The following is a 27176-nucleotide window of genomic DNA, read 5'->3' on the forward strand; positions in this document are numbered from 1 at the left end:
AATATAAATGTAACTAGTGTGTGTATAACTTGAACCTCTTCTGACATTTCCCAGAGGGTTAAGTAACTTTCTTTTTTATGCTACGACAGCCTCCTCCCAGCAATGCTGCAGCCTTAATTGCTGCCAGTCATCGCAGTCAGCTTCTTGGGTAAGGGGTGCTCTCTTGGGAGGGAGAATGCCCACCAGGGCCTGAGGGGGGCTCACCGGGAGCTCCGTTTGCTGCCCACTCTGCAGAGCCGCCTTCATTGCCCTCCTCGCCCCTGCCCGCGAGCCCGCGGCGGCAGGACCCTTGGCTTTCTTTGTGCTGCGGAGAGAAGCGGGGGCTCGGCAGGCTCACATTGTTATCTCGAGTTGCCTCGCCCGCAGTAAGGTCAAGGCAGCCCCCGCCCTCCTCGGGAGGCTTCCTCGGCTGCCTGGCTGCCTGATCCCGGGTGAGTCGGGGCTCTTCCACTTCAGCGGCAGGAAGTGGAGCCCGACGGGAGGCTGGGAATTTGAGCGCCGTCCCATTTCAGCCCGGAGGGAGGAAGCCTAGGGCCCCCCTCCCGCAGATGGCTACTGCTTCCTCCGGAGCGCTCGGGCAGGCTCCGCTCCTCCCGCCAGCCGGCCCCCTCCGCTCCCCCCGCCCCTCTCCTTGGAGGGAAAAGTCTGCGGAGCTGGGAACTGTCTTGGAGAACTCAACAAAGGCGAAGCAGCCGGCAACAACTTGAGAAGAACTTGTTTTGTTCCCATTCAGGGACCTGCAGGAAAATCCACACCCACGTTGCCGGGTTTTGAATTGGAGAGTGGTGTGCGTGTGCGTGTGCGTGTGCGTGTGTGTGTGTGTGTGTGCGTGTGTGTGTGTGTGAAGCAAGAGGCAGAGGAGGTGAAAACAACTGTACAGTCTCTGCTTTGATAAGGAAACTGCCAGCTGTGGAAGTTCAGCAGCGAAGAGAGGACTGCGGCCGCCGTGAACCCAGCGTCCTGAATTTAAACTCCTGAATTTTAAACTACATTGTTTTCTGTCCAGATCTTCCAGTGGAGACAGTTGGAAAACCTGTATTTCAGAGAAAAGAAGTTTTCCGTGGAAGTTCATGACCCACGCAGGTAAGCTAGGAAAATCTCTTACGTCTGGGAGGGTATAGGCCCCTCAGCGTTAATATTCCTATTTTTGTGCTCCCATCGATGCCTTTCATTTTGGCGGGGAGAATCGGATGGGCGATAGTGGAGAATAGGGTTGAAATCAGACAGTAAAGCTTTATTTTGTACTATGTGTGTTGATCAGTGCTGTGGGTCCTGTGTGCGTGTGTGTGTGCGTGTGCGTGTGTGTGTGTGAAGTTAGCCATCCCATGGTTATCTCATCTCCTACACGTGTTAGTTGCTCACATGTGTGGAGTTGTCTTTACAAGCTGGGGCATTTTAGGGAAGATTTGTAGCACTTTGTAACCAACACCAAATTAAACTGAGCAGCAGACTGAGTCCTTTTAGGAGGTGTTTGCTCAAGGAGAATCCAAGGGCTGGCTTGTCAGAGCTCCTGAGAACGTGTCAGGTAGGACAGTTCACACCCAAAGTGACCTACACGTGAAGCAGTTGTGCCTAATTGTTTGATTCCGTGAACTGCAATGTTAGGGTATTAGCCTTGTGGGTGGATGCCAAAGAAACGCAGTTCCTTTTCTCTGCACCTTACATGGTACCTCAGGCAGCACTAGTATAAAAACTGTGCTAAGTCAGACGCCAAACAACAGGGCCCCGGTGTGCACTGCAGCAGGCCCTGCGTGCAAGGTTCGGGGCCGCATGCATTTGCTGCCTTTCCTTCCTTTGTCTGCCAGCAGTCCTGGAGTTTAGGCAGCCCAGAAGCAGCTGCAGAGTTCCCTACAATCAAGCCTGACATCTAAGAGTAAATCCCTTTGGATAAGTCCAAAAAATGGATTTACAGCAAGGAATCAGTTTTGGGAAGACAGGGGAGAGATCAGACTCTGCAGAGGAGCAAATGTGGATTTTCGGTGCCATTAGTACCCTAACCCTGGCCTGGGAACGAGGAGCTGACACCAACTCCCCTCCTACATGGCCTCTGGACGCTCAGAACAAGTGGCAGTGCCTGCGGGAGAGCTGAGGCCACAGGACAGGAACAGCGCAGGCTCGTACACAGGTCTGGGTCCCTGCGGCCGGTGATAACCAGTAGGGCTGGCACGCTGCGTGCCAGCTGGCGTAATCTGTGTGAAACAGCCCCTCGGATAGGGGAAGAGTTTACCCATGCCCCGTGTCACTACGGGACAAGCAAACGGAGAACATTTTAGAGTCTCGTTTTCGCAGCCAGGTGACGACAGTAGCATTGAGCAGAAGAACGACTTGTCTGGGATTTCTAAGGGTCTTACAGTCCAGAGACTCCGCCTCGGCAGAGCAGGAGTCCACTTGTGCAGGCCGAGTGAGGGAGGCAGCGAGAGACGGTGAAAGTAATAGTCCAGCCAGGATAGAACACGCTGTTATTTGTCCAGGTGAACTGGACCAGACCCGTCTTAGGAGTGTGGAAGGTGGGAAAAGTTACATAAAAAGAATGAAATGAATGTTTCCACCGTGGGTCAGATGCAGAATAAAAACTAGAAACAGAGTAGCCTAAAGGGCCGAGCAGAAGGACTAGACACTCTTCATGCCTGTGCTCTGTTGGGAATCCTGCTAACTCAGGCACCTTGGACAAATCCTTGCATGGAGTGTGTGTGTGTGTGTGTGTGTGTGTGTGTGTGTGTGTGTGTGTGTTTTCTCTTCAGGTCTGTTGCCCTATCTGTGATATAATACTAAATTATCTTCCCCAAGGCCCAGGGATATAGGAAAGGGTCCAGACCTCACATATTACTATTACACAGGCCTTTAGCCTATTAAACAAAAGTGATCAATCTCATATTTGTTGGGTAGCTTCTGTGTTTGGGCACCAAGACGGGGTCCACTGCCCTTAAAGAACTTCTGACACACTAGAGAGACAGACAGAAGAAGAAATGTGGTATTTATTGAGTGTTCAGCATGTGCAAGTGCTTTTCTCCACACTTGTTAGCATGAATCTCATTGGGTCCTCCCTGTAACCCCAGGAAATAGGTACCATAGCGTTCCTCTTCTACATCTGGGGAACAGAGGCACAGAAAAATGAAGTAGCCTGCTCTGGGTTACAAATAGCTAGTAAGTGGTAGAGGCCGGTTTTGAACCCAGGACTCTGACTCCAAAGCTCACACACCATACTGCTACACTCTACACAAGGCCGTAGTACCAAGTGCCAGATGGCAAAAGCATAAATGCTCAAGGTCGCCAAAGCCAGCCTAGTCAGAAGAGGCTTCCTGAGGAGAGACCTGAGCAGAACCTTAGAGGGTGACCAGTATTTAAAACTTGAGGTGGGCCCTCAGGCGGGCACAGATGTCTGTCAGGTGGGCAGAAGAGAGGAGAGAAAGTGAGGAGCCTGAGGCAGCCTGAGCACAGAGCAGGGTCACGTCTCCTGGAGGAAAATAGCCTCTCTCAGCCTCCAGGCAAGCAGGGAGGGGCAGGAGAGGCCAGGAGAGGCCAGGAGGGGTCCTCTCTGATGTCAGAGGTAGAAACCCAAGTCCACCAACTCTAGGGATACCTCTTCCAAATACGCAGAGGCAGGCAAAGGGAACTGCTTCAGGTTAGTGGCAGAGCCAAAGCTATAAGCCCGGTGTCCGCCTTGCACAGCAGTAAGGGCCCCTCACGTCCTCCTGGAGCTCTTTGAATTCAGTGGATCACCCAGTTGCTGTGCCCTTGTTTGCTTGGAGCAGGAAGGACAAATCTGACCGGACATTGGGAAGGTTCAGGGGTCAGCCCCTCCCCCAGACCAGGGAGTGAGTCAGAACCAAAGCAAAAGGGCGGAAGTGCCAGAGAGAACCTTGTCGTGAAGATATGAAGTTGTCATCCTTGAGACGGATGGGGCACAAGGGATTCCCTCGGAGCACAGGGTGCTCCCTGAGGTGATGGGCACGGTGGGATCACAGAAGGTGCTGGGGCGTTTATTCCCCTACACATGTGTCATAACACCCGCCATGGTGTCTGCTGTTCTCTAGGCCTGGAAAACTGTCAGTTTCTGAGGTTTAGGCAAAACAGAAAAGTGGGTGGGGTGGGAAAAGCCTGAAGGGAAAGATGCAGAGAAGAGATAAGTTAGTAATGAGGCAGGAGAAAAACTCTCAGAGGGGTGATTTAGATGCTCCATGGCTAGCTTGGAACCACCTAGACCTGAAGGCCTCTTAGCTCTTCCCCTTTCACCTTACCTGGAAAATACCGGCACCTAGCCTGGGACAACTCTCACTGCTTTCACTAAAATACAGATCAGGTTACTTTTCCTTTCTAATTCAGCTTTTCTGGGAGAGAAAAAAGCATTTACTCCCCGGAGCAGCCATTGCTATGGAAGCCAAGATAGGTGTTCAGGTCACAGTTTCTTTTTAAATTTATAGATAACTGGGTGGTTCCTCCTCGCTCTCTCACCTGCTCCTTTTCCATGATCTCCAGCTGTCTTTCGTGCACTTGCATTTTCTCTTAACTCTTGTTTTAACCAAAGGGAGAAACACCCTGCCTGGAATCAGTATCACCAGATTTGAATTTCTCCTTAGAAGTAGGCCTGAAGAAGACCCACTGTTAAATCTGTAGCCCCCAAGGGAAGACGACAGGAGTGGCTCTAAATTTTCTTCAAGGGAAAATATGCTGTGAAAAAAAATGTAATTATTCATAAGTCCTGACTACCCCAAGGTTCTTCCAAATTAGGCATCTTAATCTTGAGAACACACATTTTCTTTGGACGTACACATCAGATACCACAGACCCCTACACACACACACACACACACACACACACACACAAAAGCATGCAAACACTTTTGTAATAATCTGCCTATCTTATAAAATATACTCACTGAGAACATGGTTGTATACCTTTTTGACCTCCAATGCCACTGATACGGTGAGTTATGCTGGGACCTGTGTTTCCACTTCATTTTTAAAGTCCCATTTCCATGCATATATATACTCCATGTTTTCTTCATACATGTATATGTGGAGGCAGGGCACTAGAAGAGGTTGCCTGGGCTCATTTCTTTCTGCCCCTCCTCTCCTGAGTTTTTAAGGCCCTGTCTGTCCTCCAAATGTATTTGAAATTGATGACCAACTCTTTCAAGGAACATTGAATTAAAGTAACACAAGAAGTCCTGATCCCCTCAGGACCTCCACAGGCTGTGGCCTGTGGCGATCAGACCTGAATTTGCTCATCCGTCACAGGCAGCATTGCCTGCTTATAAAGGCCACTGTCAAAGAAAGTCTTCACCTCTGAAGTTTGTCTTGGTCCAAGGCCAGGAGCTGAAGACCAGAAAGGGGACCCATCTTACCATCTTATCTCAGACAAGGCAGAGGCTTGGCCCCATTCTGAACCCTAAGGAGCCAGTAAATCAAATGATTAGCATTATTTACAATAGCCAAGATATGGAAACAACTTAAGTGTCTGATGACAGATGAATGGATAAAGAAATGGAGGTATTTTCACACCATAGAATATTATTCAGCTTTAAAAAAGGAGGAGGTCCTACTGTTTGTAACAACATGGGTGAACCTGGAGGACAGTATGCTAAGTGAAGTCAGCAGGACACAGGAAGAAAAACTGGATGATCTCTCTTATAAGCAGAATCTAAAAAAGTAAAGTTCATAGAAGCAGAAAACAGAATGGTGGCTACCAGGGGTGGGGAGATGGGGGAAATGAGATGTTAGTCAAAGGGTACTAAGTTGCAGTTACGTAGGATGAATGAGTCTAGAGATGTGTGGACGGCATGGTGACCTATAGTTACAAATACTGTATTGTATCTTGGGAATTCACCAAGAGTAGATTTCAGGTGTTCTCATCACAGAGAAAATAGTAACTATGTGAGAACATGATATGCTTATTAACTTGGCTGTATATATGTATCGGATCATCTTGTATACCTTAGATACAATTTTTATTAATAAAATAAATAAAAATATGGCCTTTGCTACCAGTTTCCCAGAGTGTGCCTGTGTGCGTGCTTACCTGTCACCTTTACATCAGGGCATTTAGGACCCAGTGGGTTCTCAGTAAAAGCTGTTGACCCATCAGTGAAGTTCTGCATCATAAACATGGTGGACCCTCTGATTCTTGCTTTCCAGGGCTTCCGTGACGAGGAGGACGTTTGGACACAGTGGCATTGCGGTGCACACGTGGTACGCGTGCCCGGCATTGATCAAATCCATCTGGGCTATGGCCATCAGCCAGCACCAGTTCTACCTGGACAGAAAGCAGAGTAAGGTAAGTCCTTGTCTGGGAACGACTCTGCTGTGATTAGACTGTCACCAAGCTGAGGGCAGGTGAGAGCCCAAGTCTGGATCTCATTGTTTAGAGATTGAGGATTGGATGGGTGGGGCGGCACTGTGTCCCTTGCCCTGAAATGTGCACAGATACAGACCTGCCTTTAGGGCTATAGGAGGAATGAGACGAGCTCTTCAAGAGGGCACATTCCTTGCAACTTGGTCAAGGGGCTCCGGCCCAAACACAGTCAGAGCCACTCAAGCCATTGAATGCAGTCAGGTAGGGCCCTTCTGAGGAATTCTGACCGGGCTTTGAACCTCAAGAACCTCTTCTAGGAGCAAGCAGTGAAGCCCCTTTTGGTGTTTAAACAGTGGCATATTGTTTTCTTTTTGAGGGGGGAAAAAGTAACCATTCTCAACTAATAGACACCACCTAACTGTTGTGGATAATTGCTGTGAAAACCCTCTAGGCTTTTCCAACTGCCAACTACATTTTTTTTAAATGCAAAACTGGAAACATGAAGAAGAAAAAAAAGCAACAACCCTGTTTCCCTCAGGTAGACCTGGAGCCTCAGGCCTTGGTAAACAGTCATCCTCCAAGGGAGATTCCACCCCACTCAAGGCGCACACGGGTTCATATTCTGTGGGTGGGAGAGTGACGTCTCCTTGGTTCACACACAGCTTATATCAACACTCTGCCCCCTCTTCCAGCTATGTGTGCTGTGCTCCCCTGGTCCCCCCCCCAAACCACTCCCATTCATTACCCCTCAGGTGAAGAGCCATTTGGATGTGGGCTCTGCACCTTTCTCAGGATCCTGCTGCCTTGGGGTAGGGCCAGGAGGGTGGAATACAGAGCTACAAAGCAACACCAAACTTGGCCCCTGGCCTAGTCAGTACCACCATCTGTAGGGGGTTTTGTCCCATTGTGTGAGTTCTTGGGAGGGAAGGAGGTGGTACGATCCTGGGTTTACTGGGCACAAGATTCATTGGATCCGGGTCGTTGGGATCCTTACTGTTCCTCTTTTGCCTTATTTTCCATCTGGGTGGAGTTGCACTTTCCCTGGTTTGGGGAAAGGCATGGGGGGAGAGAGCTGGGGTAGAAAGGGAGGTCAGAGTAAGAGAGTAAGAAGACAGGACAGGAAGAAAGGAAGTAATCCTTCAAAGCGTAATTTGTTTTCTAATCGATGCCCTTCCCGTGTAGCGGTCATTGTCTTCGTCTTAACGCCTTTTCTCCTGTACTCAGTCTTCTTCCTGACCCCATTTTTGGTCACTTCTGGGGTGAATGGGTACAGGGTGGAACATTTTCGTTATTAGGAATCATGAGAGTATTCCCCACCTCTCCTAGTGGTGATGGGCATTGGCACAGGAACTTGAGGGCCCATTAGATCAAAAGGTACAGGAGTGGGTGTTAGCTTAAGTCAGTGAGTGGGTGTCCGCATTTGTCCTCCAGGGGCACGAGTTAGGGGTTAAAACCTTAGAACGCTGATTCTATCTTCTATATTTTCAGCAGTGGGAGGGTGAGGGGCGGAGTCTGGCAACCCTCCTGAAGCCCACTGCCAGTTCCTCCTGCAGGCAGACCCCACACACACTGATACCACAATTTTGAACACAGGAAAGAGAAGGAGTATTTCACCCTAAGGATCATATATTAGCTGCTTGAACTTCTCTCCTTACCCCCTGCTGGCTTTTTGTTTTGTTTTTTTTTGTTCAGATAGTCTCTTGGGTAACTCAGGAGGCTGTTCTTAGGGCTCTAGAACCCCATTCTCAAAAACGATCTCCTGTGCAGGTAGAGAAGCCTTGGTCATCAGGCTTACTGGTCAACCCACTGATGCACTAAGTAAGCCTCAGAGAGTGATGATTAAAGAACAGGTTAACAAGATGTCTTTTAAGAGGCCAAACCAAATGCACAGCAGTAGGAACGTTTCAGCTGTCCTCCTCAGCAACCCTTGACTGAAGGAAATGGACACACTCCTGGAAGCAGAACTTTCCCTGGGAGGCTAGGAATGCACACAGATGCTTCAGATCCTTGCATGTCTCGTAGGAACCGGTTCTCCTCCTGCAGGGAAAGGTGAGGGGCAAGTTTCCCATGTGGAAGTCCACGGGCTCTGTTTTCCAGTTCTGTGATGCTGGGCAAGCCTTTCATCACTGATGTTTTGTTTTCCCCAATTAGAAAACAGGAAAGGAAATTCCTGACTGAAATTATTGATTGGCCCACAATGTTTGTGAAGTTGCTTTAGGAGATACATGCTATCTTTTATTATTATCATTATTAATCCAACACTCTCTTGCCTGGCCAAACACTTAATGAAAAGTTTAAATTCTCTAAAAGGTCCCCTAATTAAGTCAGAGATGATAAAATTCCCCTTAGGAGTTACATTGCAACACCTTTTGTTTCTTCAGTGTTCTTTATGCAACTGTGATGTGATCCCTCTTGGTGGGCAGAATGGCTTCTGGGTGAGTGAAGGCTGACAGGCCTGGGATGAAGAGCTTCCAAATATTTCTGAGCAGCCGGTGTTGGCTGGCACACTGTCCATTGCCACACACTCTACTGTATCAGGCTGTGCCAACCATTCCTTTCTCTGAAGTGCTTCAGAAAAGCCAGGCCTCCCAAGTGATGCCTATCAACCCCAGAAACAAGTGCGGTCTAGTGGTTTGAGTCAGCAAGTGTGTAGCCAAGAAGTCTCAAGTTCTTCCCCTGGTACTTGGTTATTTTCTTCTTTCAGGGTCATTGTGTAAACCATTAAGAAAACCAGTCTCTCTCTCTCTGTCTGTCTTACATACACACACCACCATCAAAGACAGAGTAGAGGGCAGGCTTTATTGCTTGGCTTCCTGTGGCTTATTCTGAATGAGAGGCTGTGTAGGCACCAGTTACAATTGGTAACACATATGTGCTGCCCCAGAGATCAGAAATGATGTCAGCCGCATCCCCACAACCTCTGTAGCCCAGAGCCAAGGAGTTTTTTGTAGACTTCAGAGGAAAACATTTGAAAGCTCAAATTGTTTAGAGTAAACGTTAGACCCTTTCCCTCTGAACTCAGAGTGGAGACTTCTCGACTTGGCTTCCAATCCAAACACCTCTCTTTTTTTTCCCTCCTGATCCAGTCTGCTAGTCTTCACTTCATCTAGAGCAAACGCAGAGTGAAAGCATGGTGCAGGACAGTTAGACCTTGCTGACAGAATATCAGTAATAACACTTTGTATGGCAAGATCCTCATAGCAAAATGGGCAGAAGTGTGGAGGTTCTTTTGGGTTGGCCCAAAGGCTTGATTTTGCAAGGAGACATCCTCCCCATCAGTACTCATTTCCTGTTAGCATTCTCTCTTCCCTGGTTCATTCAGTCATTGTGATATTTCCATTCTAGAGAGAAGCAGGCAGTTGCTAAAACTTCTAAGAATCTAGTCTCCCCTGGGAAGGGTGTCTGTTGGTCACTTTGCCATATTCCGTTTTCTGCCTGAGGTTGATGTGTGACAGGAGTGGAGATGGGGTGAGCACAGGTCTCCCATGTGATGAATGAGATCCCCAAAATATCAGGTTGAGTCATCAATCTAACCTCATTTAGCAAATTATTGCCAGGCCCTGACAAAGCCTATTCCTATTCCTATTCCTATTCCTTGGCCTTTATGGGTATTATCTAATTTTATCACAACTCTGTGATGTGGCTTTTAAGATCTCCATTTGCAAAACAGAGATCTGAGGGTCAGAGGTTGAAGATGAAGGTCAAACAGTGATCGATTAGGAAGAGTCAGAATTCCAACTCCGACCCTTCTGGCCCGGAGCCTGGGCCCTTCACCACCATGCTGAACTGCTCTGTGTCTCCGTGGGTTGTTGTTATATAACTGCAAGCGTGGGCTGTTTTTATTAAAGTGTGGGCACTGGTAAAAGTAGTGCTGAAAGAAAGGAAGTAGTGGATTGTGCTCTGTGCTTGTGGGAGGAAAAAGTCAACCAAATGGGTGCTGTCGATATGCTGAGTCAAATGAAATGAAAGGCCCTTCCTGCTGCTGCTGCCAGTCAGAGGCCACAAGCGCCTGGCAGCAGGATTATTTGATGAACAAGGAAGCCCTGACCTGGAAGGTGGCCTGGTTCTGAATGCAGGGACAGAAGTTGAGGTCAGGAAGAAGATGTCAGGTGAGGAAGGACCAGTGGGATTGAGAGAGTGAAGAGGAAGGGGGTCCATGGCCGGTGAACAAAACCAGCAGAAAGTCTCAGCATTTCCTGTGTTGCTCAGACTTTCATCTTGTTAACGTGAGGAAAGTGCTCAGCGGTCAGAAGTCATTGTGTTTCACCAATGTCGGCATCAGCATGGAGGCCAGAGGAAGGGCAAAGCCACGGGTTCAGACAGCTTTGCTGGACAGCCGAGGGCACCTGGGCACAGCACGCCAGTATGGGAGACGGGCACCTTCCCCTGCGTGGCTTCCTTGGCTGCTCTCTGCCGGCTTCTCCTGTGTGCGGGGAAGACTTGGTTTCGCACGTGCCAGGTGTGAATGCACACGGAGTGACGGAAAACCTCACCCAGTCCCATCCATGTGCGTGCTGACACCAAGGGCCACAGAAAGAGTAACGAACGAATGGGCTATTCCAGCATTTACAGTCGTTTTCATAAAGTCCATAGTGTAGGTCAAGCCCATTGCCTAAGCACTATCACAAAAATCGATTTCCTGAAGAAGAGGGGAAAAAAGCAAACATCAAATTCACGTGCAGGAAATGCTAACCCACTGCACTCACCGAAGATGATAACGACAGCAGATGACTTGACTGCGCACGGTGCCTAAGGAGTGTAACTGTGAATGCGGAATCCCCCTCTGAGTATTCTCGCCTGCTGTTAGCCAAACTGGGCCGGCTAATACATGGATCAAGTGGAGTGGAGCGGTAACAAGAATCTGAAGACTTTGGCACCTGCATTTAGGGGTCAAAATAGAAGCAAAGCATCGTGTCAGACCCTTATTGGTGGGACTCGAGTGTCCAGATGAGCAGCTATTCTAGAGGCTTTTACACCTGCACACACCAGGCTTGTAGATACAGAGCGCTGTCCCTTCACAGTCCTCTAAACTTTCCATAGTCACATGGCCAACAACTTAAGAGGTTTAAATCACCTCAGAACTTACTGAAATTTCATGAATTTGTCTCAGATAGCTCTTATGTCATTCACAAAACTGAATGATTTTTTCCTCCTTCTTTGAACACAAAACAGTTATAATCACTACTGTTTATTGAGAGCAATGGACCAGGGAGGGGAGGGGAGGGAGGGGAGGGAGGGGAGGAAGGTAAGTCTGTTTGGCTCCAAAGTCCCTGCTCTCAAGGACTGTCCAGTACAGCCTGTAGAATAATAGGTTTAGAAAATTCACCACTCATGTCAGCTCTTGAGCCATGCCTGCTCCTGCAGAGAGAGCTTCAGTAATTAGTGATGGGCAAGGGGACTCAAACAAATGCTGCAGTCAGGAGATGAGTCAGCTTGCTAAATTTCAGGACTTCAAGCAGGCAAGTGATTGCTGTTGTCTCTCAGAGCTGAGCAGGTGCCCCTTTACGACTTGGCTGCCTTTCTCATTCTAGTCTAAAATCCATGCCGCACGCAGTCTGAGTGAGATTGCTATTGACCTGACCGAGACTGGAACACTGAAGACCTCGAAGCTGGCCAATATGGGGAGCAAAGGGAAGATCATCAGCGGCAGCAGTGGGAGTCTCCTATCATCAGGTAAGCGCAGTCTTGATTTTGGAGCCACCTTCCTGAGAATGTGGGATAAGTTCTTCTGAAGCCTGGCTTCAGCCCTGGAGTGGCTCCAGGGAAGGCGGGGGAACCAGCAGCAGCTGAAGAGGCAGCTTGGCAGGCTCACCAGGAGCTGGCTCTAGTTTGGAGACCAAGGTTTCAGGCCAAATGGGAATTTAAGAAGAGTGCCAGAAGTATCAAAGGGTGGGGAAAAAAGAAGCGGTAGAGCCACTCACTGTGGGAAGGATTATTGGTCATATAAGTGTCGTCAATCACCCTCCAGAGCCTTCTGAATGCGATGGCAATGGCTGACTGTCAGGAATGTCAGCTCCAAGGACAGCAGGTGGGGTTCACTTGTATGTCCTTAGAGGAGAGTTATACTGAGGTAGGGCTGAAGGTCAGGGTCATGGTGCTGAGTGACACTACATTCTGTTTCTAGATGTTCTTAAAACTAAAAAGTCGAGACTACTCTTGCTCAGTTGGAAAGAAGAGATTTGCTGTCACTGAGTAAGGGAGAGCGATTAAGTGCCTTTTGAAACTGAGAGTCAAAGGATCTGGTTCCACCATCTGGATTGTTATTAGCTGTTGGGAGGGACAGAAAAGCCCTGAGGTTTCAGATCTGGCTGACTTTAGGAGAAGGGACACCATTCGCCAGAGTGTGAGACAAGAAAAGGAACGGGTTTGAGGAGGGCAAGGAGGGAGAGGGAGGCAGTAATTGTTTGGAAATGTTAGCGAAAGTGTTACTGATGCAGGTCACTCCCCGGGCCACACAGTCCTGATTGTTCTTGGGGACAGCATGTGCTTGCTTCTGAGCCATGAAAGTATAATAAGAAGCCTTTGGCTGGCCTCACTTCCAGAGTTGCTTCTATAGCTGAGTCTAGTGGCTGCACACAGCAACAAAATGGGGGGAAAAAGGAAAAGAGACAGGGAGGAGACCCTGACGGCCATCTAGTTAGCTTCTGGGCTGGTGGAGGCCAGTGAGAGCCAGGACTGGGAGAGGATGGGTGCCTTTCCTGGACTGGGAGGGAGGTTTACAAAGGGGGCTAAGCACTTCCACTCAGGGCCCCTCATTGGACAGGCCTTTCTTTCTAAGGCCCTGGGAAGACCCCAGCCATGTATTCACTTGGCCATGTGTTTTCATCAAATCCTCGAACATAATACATTTCACATTTTTTTTCTTAAACAGAGCCACCAAAGTTATATACGTCCAGGCCCCACAAAACCTGGGTCTGCCTCTGCCAGATCACTGTAGGGTTCACCATGAACCCCTCCCTGCTTCAGAATTTCAAACATTTTTCATCAGTACAATGGGCCAAATCATTATTTCTCAGGCCTAGAGTTTTACAGTAAAGACTTAGAGAATGTTGTCTTCTTTTATCAAAAAAAATGCCATTCAAAGCCTAAGCCCCTGCCTGGAATTACAGCCCCTCCCAATCCCCCGCTGAATGGCCAAGGGCAGGCCAGAGCCCACCCTTGTGTGTGTCCTCTAGACTCTCCCAACCCCTGCTAAGACCCAGAGTCTCAGATTCCAGCCTGGTCTGACCCACCCTCCAACCTCATCCATCCACAGATGAGCCACACTCATTCTTCATTCTCATTGAGAGGGTGCATTTCCATCTGGAAATCTAGGTCCTTTGTGAACGTGGCATGGATATTCCCAGAAGGACAATGTATCACCCAGCCCAGGGCTTCTCCAACCTCCCTGTGCATCAGACCCACTTGTGTTCAAGCACAGATACCTGGGCTCCAGCTCCAGAATGTTTGATTCCCTTGTTCTAGGGTGAGCCTGAGAATTTGCATTTCTAATGAGTTCTAACAAGGCCCCAAATGATGCTGATACTGCTAATCTGGGGACCAGTCCGCACTTGGAGAACCACTCTTCTTGCTGAAGAAGAGATAAAAGCCTGAGGTGGCTGTGCTCAGGGTCACGGGACCCAGGTGTCCCCACTTTTAAACCTGTGCCCTGGTCCATCTGCTCGGGTCCCTTATCTCTGACAGCCTCTGGTGATATGAAGGCTGTAATCTAACAGCAGTTACAGATGAGGTTGTGAACAGGAGCCCCAAACCTCCTGAAATGGAACTGATATCACTCAACCATCAGAAATGAGGTCCAGGCATCTTTAAGAGAGAAAGCAGCTCCTCTCTGATATTGCCATCACCTTGACATTAGTGATCAATCTGGTGGGCTGGAAGGTAAAGCAAAAGAAAACCTTCCTGCTGAGTCCACCCCCACCCCTAACAGAAGCACTTTTATTCCAAGATATTAAAGTGATTGTTACATGTTCCATAACTTGTGATGGAGGACCCAAGCTAAGCTGTTGTTGTAAGTTGATGGAGGCAGCTGAGGCCCCTTTTTCTCACACTTTCAGTGGCTTCCTTTGTGGGCACTGACTCCCTTGGCCCTTTCCCTGCACAGCGAAGCAGGAGGAAAGCTGGGCACGGCGGCAGCTGGGAGGTGTAAGCCGTGCCCGTGACAGGCCAGGGAGCACTTCCAACTCCATCCAGCCCTGCAAGTTAGAGCCTGAAGAATGGTCCTTGAATGTGAGGCTGAGGCTTTCTGGGGACACCCCCTTCCCTTAACTTAGGAAAGACAACGGGGCAGTGGAGGGAGAGACCATAAAACGGGAAACTTCCATCCGTCAACAAAGGGAATTTCTAGAACCCATAGATCTGGTCATCACTCCTTCTGGGCTGCTCATTGCTGCCCCTCTGTCTTCTTGTGCCAGGAGAAAATGTCTTCACTCGATGCAAGCCCTCAGAAATTCCACCTAGAAGGCACCTGCTTCCCGTGGCCCACAACGCAGAAATCTGGGCTAGGCTCCCACCCATTCTTTTGTTCTCTCGCGTCCTCTTGCCTAACTGCTTGTTGAAAATGCCTTTTAGTCCTGTGCTCCCACAGACTGAGAGGATGTTGCTCTTCCAGGACAGCCCAGATTTTAAACACTTTGTATTATACCTGCCAGACCCTATGTTCTATCTTTTGTTCAGAAAATATGATACATGTAACCTAGTATCCTATTTGATCAGTTATCTTCTCTCCTTCACCTACTGCGGCATGCTTAAAAAAAAAAAAAAAAAAAGATGGTGTCTAAGAAGCAGTCCTTAAAAGCATTTTGAGAAATTAATCATTACTTGAAAATTCTTTTTTCTACCCCTAGCCCAGTGCCTGACACCCAGTAGGTGCTCAATACACAATTAAAAAAAAAGTTTGTATTATATTCCCATGACTTATTTATAACTGGAAATTTGTACCTTTTGACTCCCTCACTCATTTCACCAACCCCTCTGGCAACCACCAATCTGTTCTCTTTCTCTCTTAGCTCACTTAGCATAATGCCCTCAAGGTCCATCCTTGTTGCTGCAAATGACAAGATTTCATTCTTTTTTAATGGTTGAATAATATTCCTGTGTTTGTGTGTGTGTGTATATGTGTGTGTATTTATGTACGTACATACACACCACACACACCATACACCACACTTTCTTTCTCTGTTCATTCAGCGGTGAACATTTAGGTTGTTTCCATATTGGTCGTTGCTAATAATACTGCTCTGAACATGGGGGTGAAGTTGATGGTTTAGTTTCCTTTAGATAAATACCTAGAAGTTGGACTGCTGGGTCACACGGTAACTCTATTCTTAATTTTTTGAGGAACCTCCATACTGTTTTCCATACTGGCTGCACCAATTTACGTTCCAACCAACAGTGCACCAGTGTTCCCGTTTCCCCACATCCTGGTCAACACTTGTTGTTGCTTGTCTTTTTGGTAATAGCCATCCTAACAGATGTGAAGTGATAGCTCATTGTGGTTTTCACTTGCATTTTCTTAATGACTAGTGATGTTGAACGTCTTTTCATGTACCTGTTGGCCATCTGGAGGTCTTCTTTGGAAAAATGTTCAGATTCTCTGCCCATTTCTAAATCAGATTGTTTGTTTTCCTGCATGTGTAGGTGAGGGTGTTCCAGAGCACACTCAGTCGGGAAACATGGTTATACGTACACTGCATGTCCAAATACGGTGGAAGATTTCCTTTCCTCGGGGGAGACGTTAGTACTATAATGAGGGAATGATGAGGACAGTTCCCGAGGAGGTCACTGGAGGCCCTTCAGGCTGCTCCAGGTGGTGGTCTCAGCTGGTTCGCCCTCTGATGCTACAAAACATCCTGGGCTTGTTCCTGAGAAACAGTCCTAGCAGTTACCAAGGTCAGGGGCTGCGTGGTTATGGATTAACATCTAAGTCTTGGTCTTTCGGTGAAACTTTCAGCAAGTTACAAGGTAGTATTTCACAAACCTTATAAATTTTAGAGTAACCTAAGTGGGGTTACAGGTTAATTGAGGCAAAGTTATAAACTCTAAACAAAGGTTAATCTGTGCTAGGTTACCTGCGAGGCTCCCTGTGTGGCTCCCTGTGTAGGTTAGTTTACATAATGAGATGTGTGGTTTGCAGTCATTTTCTCCCATTCAGTAGGCTGTCTTTTCTTTCTGTTGATGGTTTCCTTTGCTGTGTGGAAGCTTTTTAGTTTGATGTAGTCCCACTTGTTTATTTTTACTTTTGTTGCCTTTGTTTTCGGTGTCAAATTTAAAAACTCATCACAGAGACGGATGTCAATGATACATGATTATTTAAATTAAAAAATTTTAATTGGTTTTAGAGAGAGAGATCAGTTTGTTTTTCTGCTTATTGGTGCATTCATTGGTTGATTCTTGTGTGTGCCCTGACCGGGGATGGAACCTGCAACCTTGGTTTATTGGGATGATGCAGTAACCAACTGCGCTACCTGGACAGGGCTGAAATTAAATTTTGAAGAGTATTAGTAAAGATCCTACACTTGCTGCATTTTAGGAAGTGTATATGTCACAAAGTATATGGTATTTTGCGCCAGCCAAGAACTCTCATATACCTGCCACCAACATTTTCCCTCAAATTGTACTGTGTCACTTTTGTCATGCCGGTATTAGACCTTTAAAGGTTAATCTTGTCAGATCAGGTTCCTACTGAAAATCATGTCCATCTTGTTATGTTTCACTCATCCTTCCATCTTTGTCTGTACCCAAATTGTAGTGTAACTGAGCCATGTGACACTAGAATATCCCTATGATGTAAGCGTATTTTCTAGCTCCCAAACTTTGGTAGGTACTATACACAGCATTCAAAAAGTTATAGCCCCTCTCCTCACAGAGTTTGCATATTGTTTATTTATGTTAAACACAGATAAAATATTTCCAAGCTGTTCATAACTTTGAAGGTGATTTTCCTTTTGAACTAAGGGCATACAATTAAAATTACTGAAATCCAGTACATGGCATCTGAGGTCTAAGATGCTGAAGAAATGCTGAAACATCATTGGTGTCTATTAAAGAAGTCAAAAGTTCACAGTTACTCAATACCGAGCCAGCAGCTAGTATTTCAAATAGAAAAGGTCCACGCTGAAACAATATATTAAGGCTTGGGGCCAGGACATCATAATTTTTTGGTGGTAATATGTAAGTCTCCCCCGTGTGAGACCTGGAGTCCCATATCCTCATAGAGACCCTCAGAGACAGCGAGCCTTCTGAGTCAGAGCTGCAAGACATGTGTCAGAGTCAAAGAGATCAAGTCCTCACCTCCTGACGAGCTCTGGATGGGATTCCGACCCTAGGAAGATTATGGAACCCGTGTCCTGAATCCATTTGTGAAGGGGCTTTGGTGGCCAGGCTTTGAAAGGATGTGAGGACCCTGTCCCCAGGTCACAGCTGCTGAGAGATGACCTGGCCTTCCCAGAGTCCCCTGGAAGAGGGGATGTTGAGGCAGTTCCTTCAAGCCAGGCCGGCAGAACCCTACCCTCTGCCCTCCACAAGCCTGACCTGGTTCTGCCTCATAAGCTCTGTGTGGTGGATGCGCAGTAAACCTGCTAACTGCCTACTGCAGGGGTTTAGCAGGGGATACTGTATTCTCTCTGCCCTGTGAGAACATTGCATTGCTCACATTTGTTTCAGGTAACCAGTTTTTAGAGGTTCAGATACAGTTTGAGAGGACAACGATGAATTCACATCATTTGGTTAAGTTTTCAGAGTTCAAAACAAACATCTGAAATCCTTTTTTGTGGGAACTTAGAAGGGTGTTTTTTTCTCTCTTCCCAACCCCCATTTCTTGAAATCTTAAAAAGGATCAGAGAAGAAAAAAAAAAAAGAAGAAGAAGAAAACAGAGAAAACAACTGACTTGTTGTTCAGAGCTCGTCCGAAGGTGGGAGAGCGTGTAGGATTGTCCTCGGCATTGTTTCGGGGATCTGCCGGCACAGAACAGTTGATTCAGTGGGCGTGCAGCAGCCAAGGGCGATGAGCTCTTGTTCTCAGCCATTTCGAGGGAACAGCACCAACTCACTTAGGAAACGCCCAGTGTTCTCTAGGCCCACGTGCCTTATTGCCTTAACCACCCAAACAGAAAATATTTCTCTGCATCCTTTCTTAAAGAAATGGAACCAAAAGACTGATGTTGCCTTCTTGAATGGAAATATAGGAGCATAAGCCACCCATTCTCTAAAAAACAAAACAACATAAATAGGAATGAGATGGCAGTTGATTCATCTTCACTGTGATCAGCAGGATTGTGAAGAGTGTGGTGATGAAACTGTTTTTAAAAAAACACACACACACAAAACCTGCAGTCTGCTATTATCCCTCAGCTCTGATGTTTTCCGTTCAGGAGAAGCCGTGTTGTGCTGGGCAGGGGCCTCGCTCCGCCTGGGATCAGTCCACACGCATTACTCACCTCCTCACACATTCTCTTTCTCTGAATGCTAGCACTTCCTCTCATTGTGAGGAAATTTATTAATAACTAGTGTAACAATGAGGATGCCAGCTATCTGATCTCTCCATACACACAGGCAGTCTGATAGGCGCCTGCCAGCTTTATGGTCATGGCTCTGTTCAGCTCAAAACACAGCGCCTTACGCTGGTATAAATCGCGCGGGTTTTGGTTTATTGCTTTTCTCTTTGTCTTCATTCTTTCTTTTTTGCTCTCACTTTATCTCCTCCCTGTATCTCTGTCCAGCATCTCAGAGTTCTCTGTTATTTATCAGCTGCCTGCCCCCTTGAGGTCTAATGACGGCAGGATTCCAGGGGCTTTAACTTTGGTCCCTAAGCTCAGGGCTCTGCAGGCACTGCCCAGGGGCTGGGCTCCGGCCAGGCCTGTTCACGCTCCGCTGCGTGACCAGTGAGGGCTGCGAAATCTCCTTCTGTGGAATGGATGTTTCTGGACTTGTTAGAGCAGGATGGGCCTGAATAAAAATTGAGACAATAAAATGTTTGTCTTCTTCCACGCTCACATTGGGGAAATAAAATCCACTAAAGTTACTTATACTGATATATTTATGCCCTCAGGTGTTCCTAGTAAAGGAATATTTACCTACTAAAGAGAACCAAACAGAATGGCAATTTATAACCTAAATGAATGATTTTCCAATGATGAAACTTTAAGCACCGAAAAAGAAGTATCACTGTCAGCTCTCACAGGCATTGCTTTGTTCCCCTTTAGGCCAGCCCTCTCAGTATTGCAATAGAATAACACAGTCTCAGAGCCAGAAAGATAAGCCCCCTCATTTCACAGTTTAAGAAATGGAAACTGTATGAGTTACTCATAGACAGTAGTTTGTTTCAACTAGGTATTTTACCACATGCTGCCTCTAATTTTTATAATCAACTGTTCAATTCCTTCTCTCTGTCTCTCTCTCTCCCTCCCTCCTCTTCTGCTCCCGCTCCCTCCCCTCTCTCATATTATAGTTGTATTCCTCACTCTGCAGTGAAGGTGCCTGGAGCCATGGCATCTGGCCACATGGGAAAGCTATCCCAGACACTCTAGCTACCGTCCAAAGGTGCTTACTTTTCTGACCCCAGTAGCAAGTTTGCCAAGCATGCATTTTTCATGCTAAAAATCATATTTATCCCCGGCCGGCGTGGTTCAGGGTTTGAACATCATCCTGTGATTCAGGAGACCTCAGTTCAATTCCTGGTCAGGGCACATGCCCAGGTTGTGGGCTTGATCTCCAGCAGGCAGTGTGCAGAAGGCAGCTGATCAGTGACTCTCTCTCATCATTGATGTTTTTTTCTCCCTCTCCCTTTCCCTTCCACTCTCTGAAATCAAAAACATATTAAATAAATAAATATCATATTTACTTCTGTGAGCCCATCTCCAGGGACACGTTTTTACCCTGAAATCTGCAGTGTGCCGTTGTTTCACACTGTCTCGCAGGACATCTTTTAAGTGAGGGATTTCATAATTGAGGACAGCAGACAAATATCTCTTCATCATAAAGGACAGTTCAGACCTTTCCTTCATATTCATTCCTGGGTGTTTGCCAAAACTTTTCCTGACAATTTTTACAGATCTGCCGGGAATATGCCTTCTTTATTTTTTTCCCCGAAGGCCTAAAGAGATTGTCATTTCCTTTGCTTACTTTTAGGACAACAGATTTCTTTCTTCTTTGGGGTGCGGTTTGTTTCGATTTCCCCTCCTCTCAGAGAGGAAAGCACCCCTTCTTTCTTCTGAGATCAGTGGGCTGGTCATCAGTATTCCAGCTGTGTGAAAACAGACGAGCCCCAGTTCCTGAGCACATGCTCTCCGTAGGATGCGCACTCATATCCGGTGCTGAGTGGTCAGGGTCTTTTGAAAGATTGGAGCGAATTCTCCATCGCAGCTGAATGAGGATATCCTTCCATGTGTTTGCCTGCAGGAGAGGAGCTGCTGTGCATGCGTGTGTGTATGTGTGTGTGTGTGTGTGCGCTGGTGTGTCCCTCCCCCTCCCGCATACACACCCACGCACACACGTGTTGCTCAGAGAGTCACTGTCCATGGGAAGAAGTCTGCAGTTCCTCACTGGAGAAACTGCCAGAAGTGGCACAACAGGTTTTCACCATCCCTACACCAATGAAACACCAATAAAACCTCCATAGCACCGGGAGTTCACTCAGAAGATTCCGATACCCACTGAAAATGGCTTCTGACCTTGAGCACATCAGCCAGACTCTCCTGGTTGTGACTGGTAGGAATTTCCTCTTTGAGGTCAGATCTATTTCTCCTCCCCGCCAGCCAGATTATTGGTGGTCTAATTCTGTAAAATCCTTTGGATTTCGATTGAAAGTAGCCAAAAAAACAAAAGATTATATTTTCAGTCTAATATCATTCAAATCAGTAGTTACTAAGCGATAACTGGACTGGAAGGGTTTACTAGAGAACTAATCTGATGCCTAGTTTTCCTGGCAGTGAAACACAGGGAGCACCTCATCTGTGCAGACCACACTAGGGGTGACCGCCAGCTCCCCAGGTTACCTAATTGACCCCAGGCTGTGGGTTCCTTCCTCATGTGGCGGCTGTTGCCTCCTGCTTTCATGTGTGCAGCTTTTCATGTTAGGACAAGGCTTTCAAGGCTGGGACCCTGTCCTGTCATCTGTCTCCCCCACCTACCTGCACACACAGGTGCTCCAGAGACATGTTTCATTGGCACGTCTGAACCATCCCCCTGGTTCTACGTCCTCCTGTCTTAAGCCTTCATGTTCATCCACGCAGCACCGTGGAGGGGGTCTGGGCTGGACAGGTAGGTGTGACTGCACACTGCACCATTTTTACTGTGATGACTCACCAGTGACCAAGACAGGAAGCTCCTACCCTCGTGGTGTTTCCATTCTAGGGACAATAGAGGCCACACAGAGTCTGGTTGGAATCCCAGTTCTGCATCCCTTTTTCCCGGCGGTGAATTCTATGAAAGTGGGGACACTGAGGATTAAATGAAGTGGACCATGCGGGAAGCTCCTGTCGAGTCCTGTAACAATCCACTCCCTTTTGCCCCTTTTCCTCTCCAGTTTCCTGAATGTATAGGGCCAGGAACACCATTAAAACAAGTAACTATGAATATTCATGTAGCACTTATGTTCTGAGCTCTGTTCGAAGCATCTTTCAAGCATTATCTCATCCAGTTCTCCCAGCTTTTGAAGAAGTCCTGTGTTTATTCCCGTATTATAGAGGGGGGTACTGAGGTTAGGTCATGTAATGTTACCAGGTCCTACTAGTAAGTTGAGGAGCTGGGACATAAGCCCAGACCTGTTAACTCTAAACTGCTGTACCGTAGACTTCTGCCTCCGGAGGCCACATGATCAAGGTATGTTTTCCAAACCAGATTTAGATCACTCTTTCCTATACACTTGGGAACTTCTGCTACCAACCAGAAAGTATTTATGTATTACTATATCTTTCAAAACTATTTAAATCACCTCTGATTTTCTTTTGCCTCTTGCCCCAATCATTACGCGTAGGCAGCCCTTTCGAAGTAACTTGGCTACTCTTTGGTCAATTTATAAATTTAGAAATCTCACTCCTCTGACTCCAGCAGAGTTTTTCATCCATCTTACTACTTCTCTGATCCTAAAGACAGCTCATATTAATCTCTTTTTAGCATTCAAGTTTACAAATATTTGCTTTGGTTTGTTGATAAGATGACAGAGTAAATTCTTTAGGCCCTGGTTAATCATTAGACATTCCCTTCCAATTCGAGGCAAACTGTGGCAGTAATGGGGGGAATGACCAGAGCTGACAGCGGGCTTGTCAGTTCTAAAGGCGGGAATCTTAAAGAAAAGAGGGAAGAAGGCACTGTATATGAGGATCCTTTTGTACAAATTACGAAAATGACTGCTGGAGGCATGAAGGAAGTTGGTTCATTTGTCATTTCTAGATGGGGGCATTGTGGCTCAGAGAGTTAGTAACCCAAGGCATTACACATTTAATAGCAGACATGTGGGGAAATCCAGGTGTCTTTTCTATCCTTCATTGCCCCCTCAAAGATAGCAGATTTACACCTTTTTAATTTCTGAGGTGCTGAACTTATAACCGTGGTGTGGTCTTTCATGTTCGTGTGCGTTCAGATAGCCAGAAGTGGATAAATCATGGTAACAGAGAGCTTCTATACCATTCGGCAAGTCTAGGTGCTGATTTGAAATTATTTCTGTGTCTAGAATAATTTTTTACATGATCACAAACCTTTAGTTTGTTAAGACTCCCATTGACCTGAGCCCCTGAGGCTCTTTCCTGATTGGGTTTCTCCTGGAGTCACTCTGTCTCTTGAGGGGATTGGCAGGGAATCTCTGCCTCTTGATTTCTGGCTAACTCGCTGGCCTTGCTTTAGCATGTCAACCGTGCCCTTCAAGGAATGCTGAGAGGGCTTTTGTGGACCAGGTAGGAACCTCCTCAACATCACAGACCACTTGGGGCTCCTTCTCCTGATGCCCTTGAGTCTCTTTCTATGGAACTGTTACTGGGACATCCTTGTCACTAGGAATTCTGCCACCTCTCCTCTCGATTGCCATATTTGCCTGGTTGTAGGTAACATCCCACAGGTACAGATCCCACAAGTTCTGAAATAGAGCAGACTGGAGAACTCAGAACCTTTGCTGTGGAATAGGGGATTTCCTTTAAAAACACAAAGGCACTGGGAATCTCTTTTCAGATGCAGTCTGACACGAACCTGAATGCATGAAACAGGTTAAGGTGGAGCTGCCCTAGCTTGAGGTGTGTAGAGTGGGGGCCCCAGAACCCATGGAATCTCACGACCCTGATCCCACCCTCATTCACAGCAGTCCCAAAGGCATGTCTATAAACCCAGGGGCTCAAGAAACAGTTCAAAAATAATGCCTAGACCTATATTGTTCCTTTTAAAGGTGAGCTTTGGAGCCCAAGTGGCATGCCGAATTTCATAGAATCTTGAGGTGGTTTCAGTGATTCTCTAATTCTACTGGTGTGTGTGTGTGTGTGTGTATGTACTTGTAGGGATATATATGCTCTCAGTCGTGTTAAATCTTTACCCAGGATTGAGGGATTACCTATTCAGTCTAGGCACAGTGGTGTCTTATGTGCATTGTTTCACTCAGTCTTTGTAACAGATTAAGGAGGGCAGGTCATTTGCCAAGGTCACATATCTAGTGAGTGGTTTAGAGTTCATCAAACCCACAGCTGTTCGAACCTCTACTCAGATGTCCAGTTGTGGCTAAAATGGAAATCCACATGGCCAGACCAGGCTGGCTCAGTTTGCAGGGATTTAACTTGGTGTTCAACACCACATTCCTCATAAAACAATTTGCAGAGTGAAGGTGTAAAAGAGCTAGACTTAGTGGTGCCAGACACAAAGAGGGCCTCTTGAGCCATCCAGTCTCACTTGTGTGGGTTGGGTACTTAGGATAATTATTATGAATAAAATAATTTAGGTAATGCCAATGAGCCCTGTAACTCAAGACCAAAGCTTAACTAATCCCACAACTAGAGACAAACTGATCTAAAAGGTTGTGCTTTACCTCCCAGCGTTTAATGTTGTGTGATTTTTGCCGTCCTTGAACATAGTTAATTCTTGGACTTGACTTCGTACAGCATCGTTTCCTATGACGAGGCTAGGCAGGGGTGCAAGGGGAAAACAGTGATGTTTTCACATGAGCTACATAGCCTTTAATCGTTCTTGGGCCCCAGTTTTTCCAGGCCTGTTTTTTCAATCCAAAATGTGACTTCCTTCCAGTATTATTTTACATTCTTGTTAATTCTTTAGATGATAGAACAGAGCGTTCCTCATTAAATTTTTCTGTGTCCTCAAATGTGATTGGTGACTATGACTACGAGAATGAGGGTAGATTCAAAATGACTTAGCTAAGTAATACTAGACAGATGCAAGCTTGGAGATAATACTGATAAGCCCAGGATAATTGACCTAAGGAAGTAGAACACCTGAACCATTCAAAAAGGGGAGCCTGTCCAGTCATGTGTTGCATGAGCATGACACCATATGAATTTAGTATCTGAGAACCATGAGGTAATGAAGACTTCCTAAGAGTCACACTTTTGTTGGGATTTGCTGTTGAATGTGGAAACCTGTGATTGAAGCATGACAAAATCCAGGCAAGGGGTATGAAAATGATTAAAGACTTGGAAGGTAGGTTCTATAAAGAAAGGACTTACAGGCACTAGTCTTTACCAAAATGAGGTACAACCTAATTATAGCTTCCAAGTATGACTGACAACATTTATTTGTTTGCTTATTCAAGTTCATATTTAGGAGCCACTGTGGAGGCATGAAGATGGTACATTCCTGCAATGACAGATTTTCTCTATTTCACACTAGTATGGGGTGAGGGAGAAAAAGAAAAAAAGCCCAAGTTACAGTCAAAATGTACTGATAACACTGAGATTTCTTAATTGTTAGGGTTGTAATAACCTTGTCAGGTGAGGGAAAATGGGTTTCCTGCTCAGTGACTAAAGAAGAGAGTAGATAGTATGTTTATGAGAACCACTTGAGTACGGCAGAGCTTTTGATGCAAAGGCGTAGAAGTCCTTTCCAGCCTTATGATGCTGAGGTGCCTTCTTTACTATTGGCACAGATGAATTGATTTTGGGAATTCCAGTTGGATTATTCTCATATCTGTCATCCATTCACTGAATTACCCAAAAATGTTTCATATGGAAATATAATTCTTACTCCCTCCCCCCAAAAACTGGCTGGAATTCTTACTGGGATAGTAGTGATTCTTTTAATTCATGGAGAACTCAGATCTTTATGACATCAAGCTTCCAATCATGACCACAGTTCACCTCTCTATTGTTTGGTTTTTTATGTTTTTATTTTTCATTTTAGCTGTCATGCAATACTATTCAATCATTGAAATCTAGATTCTATTGCATTGGGAAAGGGGGCTTTCTACACCTCTCTTTTTATTGATCTAAAATTGACATATGACATTGTACTAGTTTTAGGTGTACAACGTAAGGATTTGATGTATTATGGATTGCAAAATGATTACCACAATAAGTTTAGTTAGCATCCATCGTCTCACATAGTTACAATTTTTCTTTCTTGTGGTGAGAACTTTTAAGAGCTACTTGCTCTCTTAGCAACTTTCAAATATACAATACAGTGTTGTTAACTATAGTCAACATGCTGTACATTACATCCCCAGGACTCATATATCTTATAACTGAAAGTTTGTACCGTTTAACCACGTTTACCCATATGCCTATTTTCCATCCCCTGCCTACAACCGATCTGTTCTTTGTATCTATAATTTCAGGGGTGTGTATATGTGTGTTTTAGATTCCACAGATATTATGGTATTTGTCTTTCTCTGTCTGACTTACTTCACTTAGAATAATACCCTCTAGGTCCATCCATGTTGTTGCAAATGGCAAGATTTCATTCTTTTTATGGCTGAGTGATGTTCCATTGTATGTATATATCACATTTTCTTTATTCCTCTGTTGATGGACACTTGGGTTGTTTCCATGTCCGAGCTAAATAATGCTGAAATGAAAATGAGAATGCAGATATCTTTTAGAGGTAGTAATTGTTTCCTTTAAAAAAAAATCTAGAAGTAGAATTGCAGATCTTACGGTAGTTCTATTTTTAATTTTGTGAGGAACCTCCATGCTGTTTTCCATAATGTCGGTACCAATTTACATTCCCATCAACAGTGCTGCACATAGGTTCCCTTTTCTCCACATCTTAACAAACACTTATCTCTTATCTTCTTTATAGTAACCATTCTAATGGTAGAAGGTGACATGTCACTGTATTTTGATTTGCATTACCCTGATGATTAGTGATGTTGAGCACCTTTTCATGTCCCTGTTGGCCATTTGTGTCTTTTGGAAAAATATCTATTTAGTTTCTCTGCCCATCTTTAAATCAGATTGTTTTTTTATCTGTTGAATTGTATGAGTTCTTTCTATATTTGGGATATTGACCCCTTATCAGATATATGATTTGCAAATATGTTCTCCCATTCGGTAGGCTGGCTTTTAATTTGGTGATGGTATTTTTTGCTTTATAGAAGCTTGTTTTTAAATATTTCTTTTTAATTTTTCAGTTACACTTCAGATACAATATTACACAGGGTGGGGCAAAAGTAGGTTTGCAGTTGTGAGTGCGCAAAACACAGTTTATTCTTGTATCATGTATTAGTTATTGTATTATTTTTCATACGAACAAGTGTAAACCTACTTTTGCCCCACCCTGTATTAGTTTCAGTTGTACAACAGTGATTAGACATTTATATAACCTATGGAGTGATTACACAGCTAAATCTAGTACCTGACACTATACATGGTTATTACAGTATTATTGACTATATTTCCTATGCTGTACCTATTTACTATCCCACCAGCAGTGCACGAGTGTACCCTTTTCTCCACACCCTCGCC

The 27176-nt window shown here is 45.8% G+C and overlaps 1 protein-coding gene across 6 annotated transcripts in view; it reads left to right on the plus strand.

Moving 5' to 3' along the window:
• The window catches only part of FRMD4A (FERM domain containing 4A), a 441288-nt gene that overhangs the window by 367653 nt on the left and 46459 nt on the right, over positions 1–27176 (plus strand). For all 6 annotated transcript variants that reach the window (XM_016210040.2, XM_016210038.2, XM_016210036.2 and 3 more), the window contains exons 12-14: positions 1007–1083; positions 6135–6273; positions 11823–11964. In XM_016210040.2, the coding sequence (XP_016065526.2) occupies positions 1007–1083; positions 6135–6273; positions 11823–11964 (358 nt within the window). The remainder of the gene's footprint in view (positions 1–1006; positions 1084–6134; positions 6274–11822; positions 11965–27176) is intronic.

The sequence above is a fragment of the Miniopterus natalensis genome, chromosome 1 (genome assembly GCF_054644295.1).
Source record: "Miniopterus natalensis isolate mMinNat1 chromosome 1, mMinNat1.hap1, whole genome shotgun sequence".
In the NCBI taxonomy this organism is placed as follows: Eukaryota; Metazoa; Chordata; class Mammalia; order Chiroptera; family Miniopteridae; genus Miniopterus; species Miniopterus natalensis.